At 42.2% G+C, this 20,188-nt stretch overlaps 3 protein-coding genes across 3 annotated transcripts; 2 read left to right on the forward strand and 1 right to left on the reverse strand.

Moving 5' to 3' along the window:
* Positions 1 to 1,526: 1,526 nt before the first annotated feature.
* On the forward strand, positions 1,527 to 4,592 carry LOC306968010 (frizzled-7-A-like). Its single transcript, XM_079563249.1, has 2 exons — positions 1,527 to 1,679; positions 1,760 to 4,592. Exon 2 carries the CDS (start codon positions 1,830 to 1,832, stop codon positions 3,522 to 3,524), a length of 1,695 nt encoding a protein of 564 aa, XP_079419375.1. The 5' UTR covers positions 1,527 to 1,679; positions 1,760 to 1,829; the 3' UTR covers positions 3,525 to 4,592.
* Positions 4,593 to 8,080: 3,488 nt separating this feature from the next.
* LOC306968302 (olfactory receptor 11A1-like) lies at positions 8,081 to 8,933 on the reverse strand (the record flags this gene model as incomplete). The annotated part of the gene is made up of 2 exons (XM_079563645.1): positions 8,081 to 8,090; positions 8,158 to 8,933. The coding sequence occupies 2 exons, from the start codon at positions 8,931 to 8,933 to the stop codon at positions 8,081 to 8,083; spliced, it is 786 nt and encodes a 261-aa protein (XP_079419771.1).
* An 8,579-nt stretch (positions 8,934 to 17,512) lies between these two features.
* LOC306968303 (olfactory receptor 6N2-like) lies at positions 17,513 to 18,442 on the forward strand (the record flags this gene model as incomplete). Its single annotated transcript, XM_079563646.1, has 1 exon — positions 17,513 to 18,442. One exon carries the CDS (start codon positions 17,513 to 17,515, stop codon positions 18,440 to 18,442), a length of 930 nt encoding a protein of 309 aa, XP_079419772.1.
* Between the last annotated feature and the right edge of the window lie 1,746 nt (positions 18,443 to 20,188).

The following is a 20,188-nucleotide window of genomic DNA, read 5'->3' on the forward strand; positions in this document are numbered from 1 at the left end:
TCTCGTAAAAGAAGAAATAGTTTGTTTCAAAAATACAGAATAAGTTTGATTTTTTTTCCCCTTTATGTGATATTATTCTGTTGGGTTGCTGCCCTTGTGTAAATAAGCGAAATACTCCCAGTGACACAATACATCGGCAGTAAATGGGGTGAAGATCTTGAACACCTTTTTGGTTGATTTTTAATTAAAGATCTTAGTGTTGTCTATAGCTTACCCAGACAAAGGCCCAATAGGGCTGAAATGCATAGGCAATGTTTTAATCAAATAGCCATCCTGCAAAAAAGGCCTTTTACCATAGTTTTTCTTTGAGTGCCTCAGTTTTGTATCTTTTTTGTTTGTAGCTCTGTTTTTATTATATCTTTTAAACCAATTACCCCTTAACCGAGCACATTTTCTCCAGTTCTTTACCCAAATCTTAAAGCTTTTCAACTGGAGCTTACAGCCTATAGCCCACTATATTACTATTTCATTGTTTTTTGTTTATTTTCTCACATTTTCATCCTATTTGCACACCCTGCGTGTTTCTAAGAGCTGTAACAAGTACATTTCTCCATTGTGAGATCAATAAAGGCTATCTTATCCTATCTTAACGCCTCATTTGAAAGCTAAGTAAAACCAATGACTTTTTTTTGTCGTGTTGTCGTCTCTTTGTATGTGACGTTTTTGTCATTTTTGTTCCTTTGCTCTTTTTCCTCGCTTTTAGACGCTTTTCTACAGTGTTTTCGTCACTTTTTAGTCGCTTTTTCATTGTGTTGTTGTCGCTTTTCTGGCACGATTTTGTTGCTCTTTTGTGGCTCTATTTTCGCTTTTTCATCACTTGTTAATTGAGTCCATGTTGCGTGTTTATTGTCTTTTTGTCGCTCTTTTATTGATCTTATTGTGGAGAAAACTGTGGAAAATGTGCTTGGTTCAGGTGGATGTTAAGAGGTTCAAATTCCCTAGTTGAAACATGACTTTGTAACTTTGCAGAAGCCGATTTGTCCGACTCTGAAAGTTTACAAAAAGTTGCAGTTTTAGCATTTTTTTTTTTTTCCTCTCCAATATCTGCCTTTAAATCTGCAATAAAAAAAACCCGGCATGACTCAGAAAACATCGGACACATTTTTACACACTCCGACGTCTGATGAATTAAAATCGCTGTAGCATATTTTCCAGCTACGTGGAGTCGGGGCCAATCAAAATGGAGTCCCGTAGGAAAACAAAGGCTGCGATTGGCTGAGACGCGGCCCCTGTTTTTAGGCCCCCCGCTCCGTCGGAGGGGCTGCTGAATGGACGGGGGCGCCTGGAAACCGCTGCCCATTGCACAGACGGAGAGAGAGAGAAGACCGCTCTGCGTGCGCTACAACGACGCTCCGCGAAGTCAAGCCTCGAAACGTGGATATATCGCCCCCCCGAACTGTTACAAAGTAGCCGTAAACTCAACGTCGCTTTTGCCGAGGGAGCACTTTCGAAAACGCGCTGGAAGTTTTTTTTCTTTTTCTATCTCGGAAAGGGGGGAGAAGAAGATCGCCGAGTCGCCCTATCACCGCTGCATTGGGATTTTTGGAGTGAGAGTGGACTGTGCTTCGGAGTCACTTACAAAGACCCATCAAGAAGAAGAAGAAGTCATGGCACGACGGAGGTTTCGCTTGGATTAATCCCCCCCTCCGGAAAGCGTGGAAAAAGTCGCCCGTTGTCGCGTGAGTACTGTTTCGTGCAAACTCTCGAGACATTTTGGAAAGAAGTGCGCTCACTTACACGCTTTTGCATCGTTTTCCAGTTGCCCTACTTGGATCAAAGTTTTTTTTCCTTCCCTCCCCCCCTCCTCCTCCTCCTCCTCGTCCTCAACTATGGCGGCCACTGCCTCTCACTATGCGCGGATCATGTGGCTGCTGTGCGGACTGAGCCCTGTGATTTTAGCCCAGCACTACAACAGCGAGTCGGGCATTTCCATCCCGGAGCACGGATTCTGCCAGCCCATCTCCATCCCCCTGTGCACCGACATCGCCTACAACCAGACCATCATGCCGAACCTTTTGGGGCACACGAACCAGGAGGACGCCGGGCTGGAGGTGCACCAGTTCTACCCTCTGGTGAAAGTCCAGTGCTCCGCGGATTTGAAGTTTTTCCTGTGCTCCATGTACGCGCCCGTCTGCACCGTCCTGGAGCAGGCGATCCCCCCGTGTCGGTCCCTGTGCGAGCGCGCCCGCCAGGGATGCGAGGCGCTCATGAACAAATTCGGCTTCCAGTGGCCGGAGAGGCTTCGCTGCGAGGCTTTCCCGGTCCACGGCGCGGGGGAGATCTGCGTGGGGCAGAACACGTCGGAGCCCAGCGGACCCCCCTCGTCTTCCTCCTCGCCCTACATGCCCGAGCCGGTCACCCTGCCCCCCAACATGGGCCGCCCGAACCAGCGTCCCGCGCCGCCCAACCAGTATCACCCGTTCGCCTGTCCCAACCAACTGGAGGTGCCGACCTACCTGGGGTACCGCTTCATGGGGGTGAAGGACTGCGGGGCGCCCTGTGAGCCCAACAAACCGGCCGGGATTATGTATTTCCGAGACGATGAGGTGAAGTTCGGCCGCCTCTGGGTCGGCATCTGGTCCATCCTGTGCTGTGTGAGCACTTTGTTCACAGTGCTCACGTATTTGGTGGATATGAGGCGCTTTCGTTACCCAGAGCGCCCCATCATCTTCCTGTCCGGGTGCTACTTCATGGTGGCTCTGGCCTACGCCGCCGGCTTCTTTCTGGAGGACCAAGTCGTCTGCGTGGATAAGTTCAAGGACGACGGCTACAGAACCGTGGCCCAGGGCACCAAGAAGGAGGGCTGCACCATCCTCTTCATGGTGCTGTACTTCTTTGGGATGGCCAGCTCCATTTGGTGGGTCATCCTGTCCCTCACCTGGTTCCTGTCCGCCGGCATGAAGTGGGGACACGAAGCCATCGAAGCCAACTCCCAGTATTTCCACCTAGCCGCTTGGGCAGTGCCGGCCATCAAGACCATCACCATCCTCGCCATGGGGCAGGTCGACGGAGACGTTTTGACGGGCGTGTGCTTCGTGGGCATCTTCAACGTCGACGCCCTCCGCGGGTTCGTCCTCGCCCCGCTGTTCGTCTACCTGTTCATCGGCACCTCCTTCCTCCTGGCCGGATTCGTGTCCCTCTTCCGGATCCGAACCATCATGAAGCACGACGGCACCAAGACGGAGAAGCTGGAGAAGCTCATGGTCCGGATCGGGGTCTTCAGCGTCCTCTACACCGTCCCGGCCACCATCGTGATCGCCTGCTACTTCTACGAGCAGGCCTTCCGGGAGCACTGGGAGCGCACGTGGCACATGCAGAACTGCAAGCGCTTCGCCGTGCAGTGTCCCACGCACAACTTCGCCAACATGACGCCCGACTTCACGGTTTTCATGATCAAGTACCTGATGACCATGATAGTCGGCATCACCTCCGGATTCTGGGTTTGGTCCGGGAAAACCCTCCAGTCTTGGCGGAGATTCTACAAGCGCCTAAGCAATAGCAATCACGGCGAAACAACAGTCTGAGCGACAAGGAGATACTTTTTCTTTTCTTTTTAAATTGTTTTTTGGTGGTTTCAGAAGGAGGTCAAATAGCTTTCATTTAAAATCTTGAACTTATTTTCGTTGTGTTTTGTCTGTTACCAGCAGTTTAGGGCGTTCGAACAAACCCAAACTTGATCATTGTTACAAGCAGGAGAAGTGGAAGCCTTTTTTTTTTATTGTGTACTTTAGGCCAATCAACAAATGCTGAGTCCGTGGACTGTTTCAAAAGCCGGACTTGTCAGGTTACTATGAAGCCAATTAGGTATTCTTATTTTTCTATGACACGATATTGTTGAATGTTCTTTCTTTTATATATATATATTCCAAGCAAGAGATTTTTCTGGCTCAAAAAAAGCAATAGGTCAAAGAACGTAACCTTAACTCGGAGCAATAAGGTCAGAGAGCCACCAGCCACACTCCTTTGAACTGTGAATGCACACTTTTAAGTCCACCAGCTGGCTGCTTTAATCGCAACTAAATCGCAAGTTACAGCTCTCTTCCCCCCGCCCCGTCCCCTCCCAACGCAGCCCAAAGCAACAAATATTGACTCTCGCCATGTTGTGCCAAGCGCAGGACAAACGATTTTCTGTCCCCCGTGTATCTTAGCCGTCACTCCTGTTTCGTTTTTTGATTGTTCACTCCAAAAGGTGAATGAAGTTTTGTATCGGTTTGCACAGCTACGCCAACAGTTTTTAAGTGTTACAAATGACCGACCTGGATCTAGCACGCAGGGACCACACACTCGCCCGGCCCTTTCCCTCCATCCCCTCCCCTCCCTCCCGCCCTTCCTCACTCACTCTCTCTCTCTCTCTTACTTTGCCTTTTATTCTTTGTAACTGAGACATAGCAGTTCATTGTTTATCCCGTGCGCGCGCGTGTGTGGTCCTCGGATCTCCATCTTAAAAGCAGCCTTTTAAGGTTTCGGGGTCTAATCTGCAAGGCGCAGCGAGCATCTATTTAATCTTTTTTTTTTTTTTTCCTTTCACGGTTGATTGTACTACACTACATGTGATCGCCAAAGCGTTTAAGTCCAAGTGTTCGCGATGGTTCGAAATGTTTTTTTTTATGTACATTTTAATCGGCGTTCTTCCTCTCACACAACGTCCGAATCTCTGTCTGCGATCTGTACTTTTGGAGACAGCAGCCACTTGTTGTGCGCGACATTTAAATTACAAAAACACCAGACAAGAAGGGTCAGAAGTCAGCACCTTGAGGAATGTAGCTATTTGAAGCGAGACAGACGCGTTTTTTTGTGTTGTTTTTTATCTGGGACTCGACCCTTTGGAGACAGTAGGAGCGAGTTATCAGCAGAGGCCTTGTTGCGCTCTACAGTCCTTGCATTTCAAACTGGAAAGAAAATCATTTAGGATTGCGCTATTGAAGTAAACTACCAAAATAAGCGACTGCAGTTATTTAGGTAGTACAATATCCTTCGCAAACGACAAAATGCTCCGTCTCCTTGCAGTCTGGCTACGTTTAAAACCTACTGACCCTGTAGTTTAGACTTAAAATTCTCTCTTCTCGCAAGGACCGACGCCCCTGGCCATGTTTAAGAAAAGAAACAAATCTAATTGCCAAATCCTTCTCATGCAAAATTATATCAACACTCAAACAGGGGAAGCGTATATTTCATTCGCCGCACGCCTCATGTACTTTAGTGTAACCAGGATTGTTTTGAGCGTAAGAGCTGGTTCTTTCAGCCCATTTTTACCCGTGTCATTGATGGATGAAGTGGCGACAGAAGCGCGTATGTTAAAATAGTCTTTACTACATGTTAAGGGGTACAATATAGCCTTACAATCTTTCTGGCAGAGCAGCTCGTTGATAATCCATGTCACACAGTTGCATGTGATGTACGACATACCTCAATCCATTGTTAAGTCTCCATTTTCAGGAGTCTACCCTCGCTGTGGATGTGTTTACCCAATAACAACGTGAGGTGTGAGCAATATCCAGTTTATAAAGAAGGACATGTCTGTTCAGTGGGACATATGCAAACCACCACAGACACTTATTTTTTGTTTTTTTTTAAGAAATAATGTATTTATGGGGATTTTTTTTGTGTTGACTTTTTAAACTTTTTTAATGATGTACTTGTACAGTTTGAATAAAAAGTACTAAAGTTTTTAAGAGCGTTGTCGAAGTTGCCGTTTGTTATGAGCGTAAAGAGCGGGTAGCCGCAGGTGAAGAAGCGAGTGACCCACATACAATCTCCGAGTTTTATGTCTAAACAAAGAGTGAGAAATGTGCCGATGGCTGGGTGTAACTTACACCTAAATGAGATACATCAGCTTGTGAATTTGAACGAGCGAAATGCATTGACATTTTATTGCACATCCTGAACTGTGCAATTTATGAATGATACTTGTACTAAATACCAATACTAAATGCTTTGTCAAATATTGGTTCGCAGTTGCATCTAGTATGGAGAATTATAGCAGTCAAATATCACTGGTAATTACCAGGGGCGGACTGGCCATATGTCCATTCTGGAAGAGCATAGAAGGGCCACCGGTCTGGCCTCTCAGTTTTCTCCTTGACCTCTTTCCCCCCTGATTTAACTGAGCTTTACCAAATCTAAGAGCTTAAAAGAAAAGCATCAAAATAGCGGAAATGAGGATGAAAGCGGGAAAAACATATGTGCCGGAAAAGCAACAAAAAAGACACAAAAAGTCACAAAAAATGTGATGAAAAAGCAACATAAAAACAACAAAAATGTGACAAAAATGCAGCGACAACGTGACAAAAAGCTACAATCACTTTTGTAGGTCTTAGCTTTCAACTGAGCCGTTACTCTGTTTCTCTCCAGTCAAGAAGCTTTTTGTTTTGGGTAAAGCCGAAGTGAAGAAAATGCACTTTGTTAAGGTGGATGGTAGAAGGTTCAAATATGTCTAAATAGAAGTGCTCTAATTTGGGCCAGGCAGGTCAGAGTCCAGGGCCGTTTTTCAGTCCCAGCCCCCCCCCCCCCCCCGGTGATTACACCTGATGATAACTGCAGGACTAATCGTATGTTTATGTGACTTACGTAGAAGATAGGAAATGCATGGTAGTAATGATAGGCTTTTAGTGATGGATATAAAACAAACGTTTTATCCTCTTTTACTTTTTCTGGACACTCAAAGACTGTTTACATTGCATTATTCCTTCAGTCCTAGTAGTAGAAGAAAATGTATTGTTCCCGTGAGGAAATTCATTTGCAGCGACTGCCTGGTCTGTTCATAGACAGGGCTGAGGGAAGCAGCTCTAAACAGAGGATGCTTTGAGTCCGATAATATTTGATCTGCTTTATAGTTATGTCGGGTAGAGTGACGGAAAGGAGGCTGCCAATCTGCGCCATTGGCCTCTTCGACCCCCACCAACCACTCCCTCCCTCCCTCACCGTACACATACATCAGTAAGATGGCTGAAGTGTCTTGCCCAACGAACCCCTAACCTTTCAGTCGTCTGACCCGCTCTGTCATCTGAGCCACTAATTCCTCTAGAGCAGAGTTTCCCCAGGGGTCGGGACCCCTGGGGGTTCGTGATGATTGCGAGACAATAAACTATTTTTGTACTTTTGATTGAAAACAGCATATTTTATTGAAATTAACCCAAATGTCAAATACAGTTTCCAAACGAACATCATTAAACCAGATTTTAAATGAATGTTTTGCTCCTTAAATTATTATTAATTCTAATTTCATTATACATAAAGGGGTCACCAGTTGTAATTTTGGGGGTCGCGGCCTGAAAAGTTTGGGAACCTCTTAGTGATGAATGGATGAAGTCACATAAACAGTAACAAAAGATTGGAAAATGTTTGAAGTTAGCATTTTACATGTGAACAGCTTCATCAAATATGGTTTCAATCGTTACAAGTTGGACGTGAGTGTAGTAAATATTAGAGGTCAAACTTAATGTGTCCAAGGTCATTTATTTGCAGGGTCTGGTTTGATTCATCAACAAAATCATTTACATAGTGCGATGCTGACCTCGTGTGGTTAGTTATAGACTTGCAGCATATAAAGTCATGTCATTTCGTTTTTGTTAAAACCCACACGTGCACATGGAGATCATGCAAACTCCACACAGAAAAGCTCCTTCCGGTCCGGGAATGAAACTCGGGACTCTCTGCTGTGAGGCAAGAGCGTTAAAGGCTGCACCACATTTGCATAGAAAGGTATTGGCGCTGTTGAGTGAACTGGAGGTCGTATAGTGGAGCAACATTGACATCTGGTGGCCAAAAGTGAGATTACATTTTGATCTCATTGTTTAGTGCCATTCTTTTCAAATAAGATCCCTGATGCCACTGTATTTTAGACAAATAATATGAATAATATGAATCCAGCTTTTCCAAGACAAATAACACAGTACACTGAGTTCAGACCCTATCCAAGGCTATAGACAATAACATTTTTGCTTTTTATTTTTGTGTGTGCATAAAACCACAAGTATTGACCTTGCTTATCATGCTGATTCAGAAGGATGTCTCATTTTTAACAGGAATCTTCCACAAGATTGTTTAACTTGGGGGAATTTGAAGCCATATAGATATGGAGTCAAAACAGGCTGACACACAAGCAGATAGACAGACAACAGGGCCCGCACTTCCCTTGGGATTCGAGTTGAACCAAACCTAGAATCTGCAAAGTGAAAAGCGGTGCCAATAAACATGTTGGACAGAGAGACAATCTGAGGAGTACACGTGGCAACAGCTTTCTGTCTGTTTTCCTTGGTTGCAGTAAGGCAAACTGCGAATATCTTTAGATAGGACACTGAAATCAGGCCGACTGGGATCACTAGAGTCACCACAGCAAAGACTAGATCTGACACTTGGATGATTGTTGAAGACGAACATGCTAATTTGATGACCAAATGGTGATCACAAAATACTTTATCAATGATGTTCCCACAAAACCTTAAACGAAGAATAATGAAAAACAAAAAAACACAGGCTGCTGCTGAATACGACCAAAGCAGAACAATGATGTGAACGGCTCTGCTGTTGGTGAAAATAACACTGTAGTACAAGGGCGTGCAGATGGCCACATATCGGTCATAAGCCATAGCGGCAAAAGTGCCATATTCCACTGAAGCAGATGTGTAGAGGTGAAACATTTGGAGGAAACACGCAGGGATTGAGACTTCGTGGGAGTCTGAAAACATCTGGGAGAGGAGCAGAGGGTAAATGGCTGTACTGCCGCTGATTTCACTCATGAATAGGTTACACATCAAAAAGTACATGGGCTCGTGCAGCTTCCTGTCAACAATTATTACCACTATAAGGAACAAGTTAGACACACAGATGCCCGAGTACCACATCAACAAAACAATGAAATACAGGTATTTTAGAGGGCCAATGTCGCCATAGGTACCAAGTATAAAGGACGTGACCTCACTGGAGTTCTCCATTTAACTATAAGATACTTTATCTCCGCACAGAGGCTTTAAACACTTCATGTAGTTTCCTTTTCACAAATGCACAAGTCCAGACTCACCTAAGTGTTCCAGCAATGAGCTTTAAAGAAAAACATATTTACTGTATTGTTTAGAACATTAGAATATGCATTTAACAAATCCCATTAGAAATATTTGTATTAGTATAACAATGTTTCTGAAATGTTATATCTGTAAGATTAATATAAGCAACATGAGAGAAAAACAATACACTCTCAAACAATCATCATGACGTCAATGGCGGATCTGAGAGGATCATTTGTGGTTTCCCAAAGTGGTGTGAGCAGGATGTGCCTCTAAACTTTATACTGTAGCCCAATGAAAAAACAGCATCATCGTCCCTAAGTATCATCAACAACATCACCGGCCCCCAGGAAGTCTCGAGGGTGAACACGAAGGCACACAGATTTACAGCAATAATAAAAGCAATATAAGTCACAAAAGTATGACCTTGTTGAATAAGGGATTCAGAAAATATTCATGATTCTATATTCTTACTTTGAAGTTTGTACAGAATGTGCTAAAAATGTTAATATTCTATTTTATAATGAGAAAGAGAGAGAGAGAGTATGAGGAATACACTCGGGCATATGAGGGTCAGTGCACTCTTCGCTCAGTCAGTTTTATTGTTGCAAAAGGAACCTTTCTCTATCATGAGGAATGAATGTGATTTCCATGAACCATATTTTTGGGGGGTTTGCCCTCAAAAACGAAAAACAAAAAACAAAAAAAAACAGATTGAGAGCAATAACATGGGTCTGCAGTAATGGCACAATGTGTTCCTATAATAAATATAATCTATAAAAATCATGCATAAACCAATGATGTGCACAACTGGCAACAGGTTGGAAAATCTTTCATCGTTAATTTATGGTTGCATCTTTGCACATTGGACTTTTAGTTAATATTCGTAAAAAATTGATCTGTATTAATTTACAGGTTCTGGTTTCATTCAAATGCCACCATTTTGAAAGTAATAGTTTTGAAATAGCCAAAAATCGTGTCGGATCAGGTTTGAATTTTGAAGTTACCCCAATTATTTTTTTTAAGTTTGCCATTTTTATGCGGCAAAACCGCAAACTGTGCAGAGAATTTTGTGAGAATTAAAATAATTTGGCAGAAAATTCCATCAGTCACACCCATGCCATATATTTTACTGAGTTGCCACATTTAGGACCAGAACTCCCCCTTTTATTCTAATGGGAAAATGTGCAAATCACATAATTCGGCACCTTTATCATCCCACGGTGCAGCAGCACAGCTGTTAGCATTTGGATGAGGCCTTTCTGTTACTGACCATCAGCCTGGACATGGGTCCCTGGATGCGGCACTGCCATTGCCCACCCGCTCCTTACAGGAGTGTCCAACTCATTTGGGTCATGGGCCAAAACCCGGCTTCCTCGGCGGGTCGCGGGCTGCATATAATGTTAACATGAAAGTACTATTGGGAAAACATGTTTCCAATAACGGCTTACACTTGTATTGCACTTTACAACCTTGTGCCACAAGTGTCTCAGAGTACACTCTAGTCATTATTCATTCAGTCCACACTGTGGTGGTAAGCTGGTATTGTAGCCACAGCCGCCCTATAGGGCAGACTGACCATTTACCACAAGGCTATAATGTGTTGTTCATATCCTGATCTCTTATTATGTGAGTGCCCTCTGCTGGACACGTGTGGTATTTCCCCCCCCCCTTTTTTAATTTAAGTTGCCCCCTAGTGGCTGGAATGAGCAAAGTGGTTATTTCATTTAAAAATTCAGAACTCTGCACAGGAATGGACTAGAGACTTACTTTTTTTTTTACATACTCAGGAATCTTTGCTCTACAAGTCAGGGACTGGATTACATCATCTGCGGGCCGCCAGCTTGACACGTCTGCCTTACAGGTTGCCCCAGCGACATCAAAGGATGGGTTAAATGCGGGGGACAGATTTCCCTACGAGGACAATAAAATACACCTTAACCTTAAAGTGCACATGGCACATTAAGCAGAATTTTTGATAAAACATAGATAACACAATTACATATTTCAAATGTTGCTAAAGATTGTACCCAGCTTTCTTTATTTTGGCCATTTTTGTGATGTTTATAGTTTCACTTCCTTATTGGACACAGACAGGAATTGACATAGAAGAAGGTAAACAATGTTAAGTCAATGGGAAATGAGGAAAACCGCTGTGGAACTTTACCTTTATCTACAGTGCCTCTCGAAAGTATTCATACACCTTGAACTTTTGCACATTTTGTCATGTTTACAACCATAAACATAAAGATTTGATTTTTATTTTTTTACTGAACGTTCACACACAAGTAACAGACAACTGTGAAGTGAAAGTGAAATGATACATGATTCTGTTATTTTTCAAAAAATAGAAAACCAAAAAGTGGGGCGTGCATAAGTATTCATACAGCATGAATGAATACTTTGTGGAACCCCCTTTTGCTTCAATAACAGCAGCAAGTCTTTTGGGGTCTGACTCTACGTCAGACTCAGACGTCAGTCTCTACATAGTAGAGACTGACGTCTGAGTGACGTCAGTCTCTACTATGTAGAGACTGACATTTTAGCCCATTCCTCTTTACAAAACAACCCAAGCTCTGTCAAATAAGAAGGAGAATGTTTGTGAACAGCAGTTTTCAGATTATTCCACAGATTTTCAATAGGATTTAGGTCAGGACTTTGACTGGGCCATTCTAACACATTAATATGTTTTTACTGAACCATTCCATTGTAGATTTAGCTTTGTGTTTAGGGTCATTGTCCTGCTGAAGGTGAATCTCCGCCCCAGTCTCAGTTCTCTTTCTGACTCCAGCAGGTTTTCCTCCAAAATGTCTCTGTATTTGGCTCCACCCATCTTCACAACTATTCTTACAATCTCCCCAGTCCCCCGCTGAGGAAAAGCAGCCCCACAGCATGAAGCGCCCCCCCGTATATTTGACACTGGGGATGGTGCACTTGGACGATGAGCAGTGTTAAGTTTGCTCCATACATAACGTTTTGCATTTGGGCCAAAAAGTTCAATTTTGTCTCATCTGACCAAAGCTCCTTCTTCCACATGGAGCTGTGTCCTCCATATGACTTCCAGCAAACTTCAAACAGGATTTCTTATGGCCTCCTTTCAATGATGGCTTTCTTCTTCCACTCGTTCATGAAGGCCAGATTTGTGTAGAGCACAACTTATAGTTGTCCCATGTACAGATTCCCCCAGCTCAGCGGCAGGACTTCACAGCTCCTCCAGAGTTATCTTGGGGCACTTGGGTGCATTTCTGACCAGTGTCTCCTTGTTCAGTTTGTTAGTTTACGTGAACAGCAGTGTCTTGGTAAGTCTGCAGTGGTGCTTTACTCTTTCCATTTCTGAATGATGGATTGAACAGTGCTCCGGGAGATGTTTAAATCTTTGTATAACTTAACGCTGCTTTAAACTTCTCCACAGCTTTATCCCTGACCTCTCAGGTGCTCCTTGGCCTTCATGATGCTGTTTAGTGACCAATACACTCCGACCACAGCTCTGAGGGCCTAAAAGAACAGCTGAAATTATACTGAGAGCAGATTACACACAGGTGGCCTCTATTTAATGGTTAGGCCAAGGCGTGAACATTCTGGAGTCATTAGAAATGTTATAAAGGCAATTTAATGCACTCAGAAAATGCTGTATGAATACTTATGCACGCCCCACTTTTCACTTTTATATATTTTTTGAAAAATAACAGAATCATGTATCATTTTGCTTTCACTTCACAGTTGTCTGTTACTTGTGTGTGAACGTTCAGTTAAAAAATCTAAATAAAATCTTTATGTTTAGGGTTGTAAACATGACAAAATGTGCAAAAGTTCAAGGTGTATGAATACTTTCGAGAGGCACTGTATGTCACTTCCTGTCAGCAGCTTAAAAAATCAAATAAAAATAACCTTTGTGCTCAACATTTCTTTATTAAAATGGCTGTTTCACTGAAATAAAATGAACTTGCAACTGATGTTATCCATCTAAATAAGTCATATTTTCAAAAGCATTAAAACCTGTCATATGCACTTTGACCATATCCCAGGGCCTTTATCAGAATGAGCTAAAACCTGGTGAATTGTGGTATCAAATGTTTTCCACATTACTTCCATAACTCTGATGTTTTTTGGGATTCTGAGATTTTAACATATTGAAATATGCTTCAATTTGCACTTGATTATTGTCTATATAAAATGTGCTCAGTCCTATAGGGCAGTGGTTCCCAACATTTTTTGTCTTTCGTACCCCTTTAACCTTTCACTGGTCAACTGTGTACCCTCTACCTCAAGGGTGTTACAGTTTATTTAGACAGTAATTACTTAAAAGTGGTATTTGTAAGAAACAGGACAATGTTGCAGTCAAAATCAACCTAAAATTCTCCCAAAGCAACACATTTTGCTGAAAAATATAGCTTTTCCTATAAGAATTATGTTACATGTTCCCCTTTTTTCAATCTGAAATAGTTCCAAGTACCCCCTGCTAGGTCCTCGAGTACCCCCAGGGGTCCCTGTACCCCGGTTGGGAAACACTGCTATAGGGGGCGCCAACATTCAATATGGCGGACGGCATTGCCCACATAAGAAAGATGCCTGTCAGTGACCCAAGACTCTCAGTCAATTACTTTTTTGAGGCTCTGTATAATCGCAATGTTATTTTTGCATTGCATATGTATGTGCACTGGATGCATGATGAGAGGAGCGCGTTAGTGGATGTTTAAGAGAAGGTAAGTGCTTGTGCTGTATGATTATAGAAGCCTCTTTGCCAGCCCTGATGTCACTCAGGCCTAATAGTGGCTTGCACTTTACACGTCTGTGCTACCAAGTTTCTCAAAACACTACACTGTAGTGCTGTACTGCTGCCCTTGGGGAGGACTGATGGAAACAAGGCTGCCAATCTCTGCCATCGGCCCCTCCAACCACCACTAACCTACACACACACTTTACATTCATTCTGGCCTATTGTTAATGTTTTGTGTTAGGGGAAACCGGAGTACCTGGAGGAAACCTACGCAGACACAGGGAGAACATGCACACTCCACACTCCTCTGGCTGGGGATCGAACACGGGGCCTTCTCTCTGTGAAGCACTAGCACTAATAGACAAAAAAGGTTAATAATGAGGGTAATTTATTTTCAGCTAAAAAGATTTCAAAACGAGGATAGGATAAGTAAAAGTTTATTGATTGATTTATCACTGATCATCAAGTTTTCGTCATATTAAAAAGAACATGTAATAGTGTAGATTGAACAAAGGCCAAAAGACAGCGTCAATAAAGTTTAAACAACTTCCCATAACAAAAATGATGTAACCTGGTCCACCCTTCGGGACTCCCCTGCGTCCACCTCACAGTAAACAGCTTCATTAAGACCAGGGCCATTACTCCACCGGCGCTCCCATGACTCTCTCCAGGACACGTCCCAAGACAGCAAATTAAACTGGACACAAAGCTCTGGGAATATTATTGTGTTGTTGCAAACTTCTCAGGACAAAACAAAGCATCTTTTCTTTTTTGCTTGTAGGGGAAGGCCTTGTGTCTAGCAACAAAGAAGGTTGAGTGATTCAGACTTTAACAAAATAATAATAATAAAAAACAATATTACAACACAGACATACTACAAACATCCACTTCTTATGCTGCACCATATAGATAGAAAATGTAAACACTCACTACAATGGGACTTGGATCTTTTCTTTCTGGACATGCTGAACACAATCTGCAAGCATTTGGGTCAATGTAGTAAAGTATAAGGACAAAACTGAGCAATTTTCTTTTAAATGTCATCTTGGCTTCAATTTCTCTGGGGTTGACTCCGGCTAAGTCATGTTTTAGTGTCTCTAAAACATACATTGTTCTCCAAGGTTTTTGCTGTGTAAAAGTAGCTCGCCAGATAGAAACGTTAGAAAAGACATAAAGGCCCTTTTTTTTTTTTCAATAAGTGGAACTAAATTAGTTTTTCTAGCTAATCTGAACTCAGACATTTGGGGAAATCCTACTTCATACATATCATACATAATCTTGAAGAATTAGTATACATTTCATTAACTTGCAGAGTCGTTTCCAGGCTAGTTTTCTTGCAAGTGACCCTGAAAAGTGGGGGTTAGAAGGGGGTTATGGTCATGGGTAAAAACATGGGTTTTAACATGTGCAATTCAAACATGTGCAAATAGACTGTTTTCCTCTAAACACAAAATAAAATGAATAACAGTAGATATGGATTACCTTTTTCCATGTCTATCTTTAAATATCGATTTTTAGCCAATGCATTTGAGGCTTGATCATGTTTGCGGGCCAGATGGAAGGGCCCTAGTTTGCCCTCTGAACCATCACACTCAGTCTAAAAACCCTAACTCAGTTTTTAAATGGCCTTTTGCCATATCCAATCTGCCATTGTTTTGCACACTTTGCCCCAATTCCATTTTTACTCTTTGTTATGGAACACATCCAAAATGGCATTGGTTCGATCGGCTTCTGAAATGCCTCAAGGTCTGGACTCTGCAGGGGCCAATCCACACTCCCTGATCCACACGTTAACAATTTGAACCCGGTGAATCCCAGGCATTATGATTTTCAAATATGGATGAGTCACCTGACCTCGTTCCTGGCCTCCTTCCATTGTTTCTGAACCTATAGGCCTGACCAACTGCAGCAACTCCAGATCCAGGTGGTAACTTTTTCTTTGACCAGGCAGTGAATTTCGAGATAATACTGTATATTCAGAAGCACAAAACAAACAGAAGCACCCAGGACACTCAAAAAGCCTAAATACAATGAAGAAATTAATAACACTTTTTTGCCTTATATATTATATTGTTATATATTAGCTAATGTCTAGATTTGACTCAAGTTTATGCATTAAGCCATTTATGGTCAAACAACTGAATTTGCTCTTTTTAAATCATAATGAAAAAGTAAACTTCCAAAAGGACCCTGATGAAAAGTTTACTTACCCTGGTGATCTTGGCCTGATTAAATGCAGGGGTTTGAATGGCTACTAAAGGCAAGCATCCTCACCTGTGGCCTGTGTTTGTAATTATTATGTGTGTATAAAAGGTCAGTGAGTTTTTGGCCTCCTGACAGACCCTTGTATCTGTCATCCAGTGCTGCACTGGCGTTTCTTCTTTCTGAGTCATGAGGAAAGCAAAAGAATGGTCGGAGAATCTGTGAGAATAGATAGTTGAACTGTATAAAACAGGAAAGGGATATACAAAGATATCCACAGCACTTAGAGTATCAATCAGCAGTGTCCAAACTCTAATTAAGTGGAAAATTAGGGATTCTGTTTAAACCAAACCACGGTCAGGTCGACCAACACAAATTTCAGCAACAACGGCCAGGAAAATTGTTCATGATGGAAAGAAAAACCCCACAAACAACTAAATAATAAAAATGTTATGTAGCGGTTTTAAGACGCACAATAAGGAGGCACTTGAAGAAACATGGGCTGCATGGTATAGTTGCCAGAAGAAAGCCATTACTTCGCAAATGCCACAAAGTATCCGCTTACAATATGCCAAACAGCACAGAGACAAGCCTCAACATTTCTGAAACAATGTCATTTGGAATGATGAAACCAAAACGTGACTTTTTGGCCATAATCATAAACGTTACATTTGGAGGAGTCAACAAGGCCTGTGATGAACAATGCACCATTCCTACAATGAAACACTGAGGTGGATCACTGATGTTTTGGGGATGTGTGAGCTACAGGGAACTTGAAAACAACTGATTTCAGGATGAATGCAGCATGTTAATAAAGAACACTGGAGGAAGTATCACTCTTCAGCCTGGAAGCTGTACGTGGGAAGCATTTGGAGGTTCCAACATGACAACGATCCAAAACACAAGGCCATATCGACCTCTCATTGGCCACAGGATAATAAAGTGAAGGTTCTGGAGTGGCCTTCTCAGTCTGACCTCAGTATCATCGAGCCACTCTGGTGAGATCTCAAATGTGAAGTTCATGCAAGACAGCCCCGGAACTTGCAGGACCTGGAGGATTTTTGCCAAAAAGAATAGCCAGTTTTACCATCCGAGGAAATAAAGAGGCCCATCCACAACTAGAAGACTCGAGGCTGTCACTGATGTTAAAGGGGGCAATACACAGTATAAGAACTGGGGTATGTAAACTTTTGCTCAGGCCATAAATGGCTTCACACAGCCATTAACTATGAGTGACATTTATTGATGTGTGCTATCTCTTAATTTCTTAAAAATGGCAACAACAAAAAAAAAAAAATCTGCCAGGGTATGTAAACGTTTGAGCACAACTATAATTGTCTTTTCATTCTTGAAATGCCCATGAGAAAAACCCAATGACGGCATGTTGGTGGCATTACAACATAAAAGAGCATGTCTGCTCCTGTCTCATACAAGAGTGCCAGCCTCCCTAACAGAGCAGTAAAGCCATATACGGTTGGCCGTTTTATGACTTTGACGAGACGACTATGCAAGACTTTCAAAGCTTATAATGTCTTTTTATAACTTCATGAACATCTGAGACAATAATGTTGATGTGAATTGTCATTGTGTTATGGAAAACAGCACTGTCGCGTCACATTTCAGCCTCACCATGTTCATTAATGTCGGATATTACCGCTACCCCGCCTTTATCTTCTGCCTTCTGCTCTACTGCTTCATCACATGTGCCAATGTGCTACTCATCGCTGTCATCTCTCGAGAGAAGTCTCTGCATGAGCCGATGTACATCCTCATCGCTTGCCTTTCTGCCAATGCTCTGTACGGTTCTGCTGGATTCTTCCCCAGGTTCTTGATGGACCTGCTGTCCGACACCCACCTCATCTCACGACCGGCCTGTTTCAGTCAGATTTACATCATCTACACCTTCGCTTCCTACGAGTTGACCTTGCTCGGCGTTATGGCGTACGACAGATACGCTGCTGTGTGCCATCCTTTGCTCTATCACAGAAAGATGACAGTGAAAAAGGTTTCCATTTTGACTGCACTGGCATTCATATACCCCGCGTTCTCCGTTTCGGCTTGCGTGTTTCTCTCAATGCAGCTTCCCCTGTGCGGCAACAAGATTCACAAAGTGTTCTGTGCAAACTGGAGCGTGGTGAAGTTGTCTTGCGTGCCAACGGTGGCCAATAACATACTAGGGATGTTTGTCTCGATAAGCACGGTGTTTTTCCCTCTTTTCTTTGTGCTGTACACCTACTTTCGAATCGTCTTAGTCTGCTGGAAAAGCTCGTCTGAATTCAAAGGGAAGGTTTTGCAAAACTGCTTCCCGCACATCGTGTCATTCGTGACGTACTCGACGACGGTGTTTTGTGACGTGGCGCTGAGCCGCTACGACCTGGAGAAGATCAATCCCATCGTAGCAGCGTTTCTGTCACTCGAGTTTGTTGTTATTACGCCGATTCTGAACCCACTGGTGTACGGACTGAAGTTGCCAGCGATAAGAAAGCCAATATCAAGGATTTTGTCAACTGGTAAAGCGTAAATGGAGGAACATGTTTTAATAATCCTTCGTTGGCCGAAACATGGTGTACAAACAGATGATGTATTGTAATGTATAAAGACCCATATAATATTTAAAGGCTTAACAGAATAGTTGGAATGAATGAAAGATAAGATAAGAAAGATGTGTTTTTTGTTACATCATGGTTCACGATAGCCCTCTCTATAGCTCACCAAAGACTATTTACATTACCCACATAAGCTTGATAATTTCCTTTTATGTTTATGTTTTCCTGCAAACATTTGAGTCTATATGATAAAGTATAAGGACAAAAACCCAAGTTTTCCTTGAAACGTCATCTTGGCAACAAACTCCTCTCCGTGAACTCCTCGTAAGTCTTCAAATCATGATAAGCTCGCTGACGTTTTTGTTGCATAAAAGTAGCTGGTTGGAGACACCTGGTTTACTATAAGCATCATTGATTTGTAATTTTAATAATTTTAATAATCTGGATGAAATTCTTTTATTTATATTATCACTTAAAGGCGTTTTTGCTTCGGCCTACTCTATTTGAGTTGTCATTTCTTTGTGTAATGATGTGATGATGTAAATGAAGAATGTAAATTGTTCAAATAAACTACTACAACTTTAATAATCTGTCGTTATTGTTTGTTACACATAATCTTTGAAACTATAGATTTCAAAGTTATTGATAGTCAGCCTTATGAAGTACTTCAGATCAACAGAACTGTGGATATACTGTATTTCAACATATATCAGAAGTCATGGGCAAAAATGTATCGAGATTCAATTTAAGGAAAATATTTCAATCCAAGGTCCAGAACCTGTGTACACGGTCTATTTACGCTTATTTAGAATAATACCTAATCAAAGAGAACTAGCTGTTGCTTTGAACAATTGAACAACAGTTGTACCCACTTCATTTCAACAACTATTACTGCTCCACAGCTTCATCTTATGTGCTCACCTCACACTGTCATTTTGCAGAAGGCATGAGCCGAAGTTCATATTCAGGGTTTATACAGAACCAAGTCAAATTCAAAGCCCAAATAGCCTACTATATTTTAATGCCATGATGTGCCAAATGTGGTCAATTTCAGCCCAAACTGCAACTGAATATGTTTTAATGCTTTTTAATGACATTTAAGGCCTTGATTTTGCCAAAATTAATTGAATGACTTGAAGGCTTTTCAAACCTGTACAAACATTGATAGCTTTGTCATTACGTCTCGTCTTATATCAGGCGGCTTTAGGCCTTACACCAGTGGGTAAAGAATGGGAGGAACAACAAGGAACCCTAGAGTGAAAAAGTTGATCAAATGGATTTGTGTCATTGGCGTCATAGAGAAGGGCCAAGAAAACACATTTAGAAAGAAACTACTATATATGGCAGGCATTTTTGTAATACTTTACCTTTAAATTGAGCTGATTTTTTTCGAGCATGTGACTATAATCCGAAGGTAGGTGTTAATAAAATGAAATATTGCTTTTGACGCGACATAAGACGCATTTCAGCACGTTCCAGTTTGCACAGCAGACTTTGTAGATCCTATTTCCACAGAAAAGAAAGCCTCACTGTCAAGTAAATCACTGGAATGATGAAACTGGGGGGACACAGCCAAGCAAAGGCGGTTATGGGAAAGAAAAAAACAGCATGTTTCTTGAAAGAGTGGCATCATTAGACATGATTCCGAGTACGGTTAGTTAGAAGAAGGAAATGTAAATATGAAAGACGCAAATTTGACTGAAGCAAGCGGGTCATGAGAT

Source organism: Gobius niger (genome assembly GCF_951799975.1).
Source record: "Gobius niger genome assembly, chromosome: 9".
NCBI lineage: Eukaryota > Metazoa > Chordata > Actinopteri > Gobiiformes > Gobiidae > Gobius > Gobius niger.

What these genes read in the sequence shown, in the direction of transcription:
- LOC306968010 (XM_079563249.1), top strand. Translation starts at nt 1,830, where the DNA reads ATGGCGGCCACTGCCTCTCACTATGCGCGGATCATGTGGCTGCTGTGC.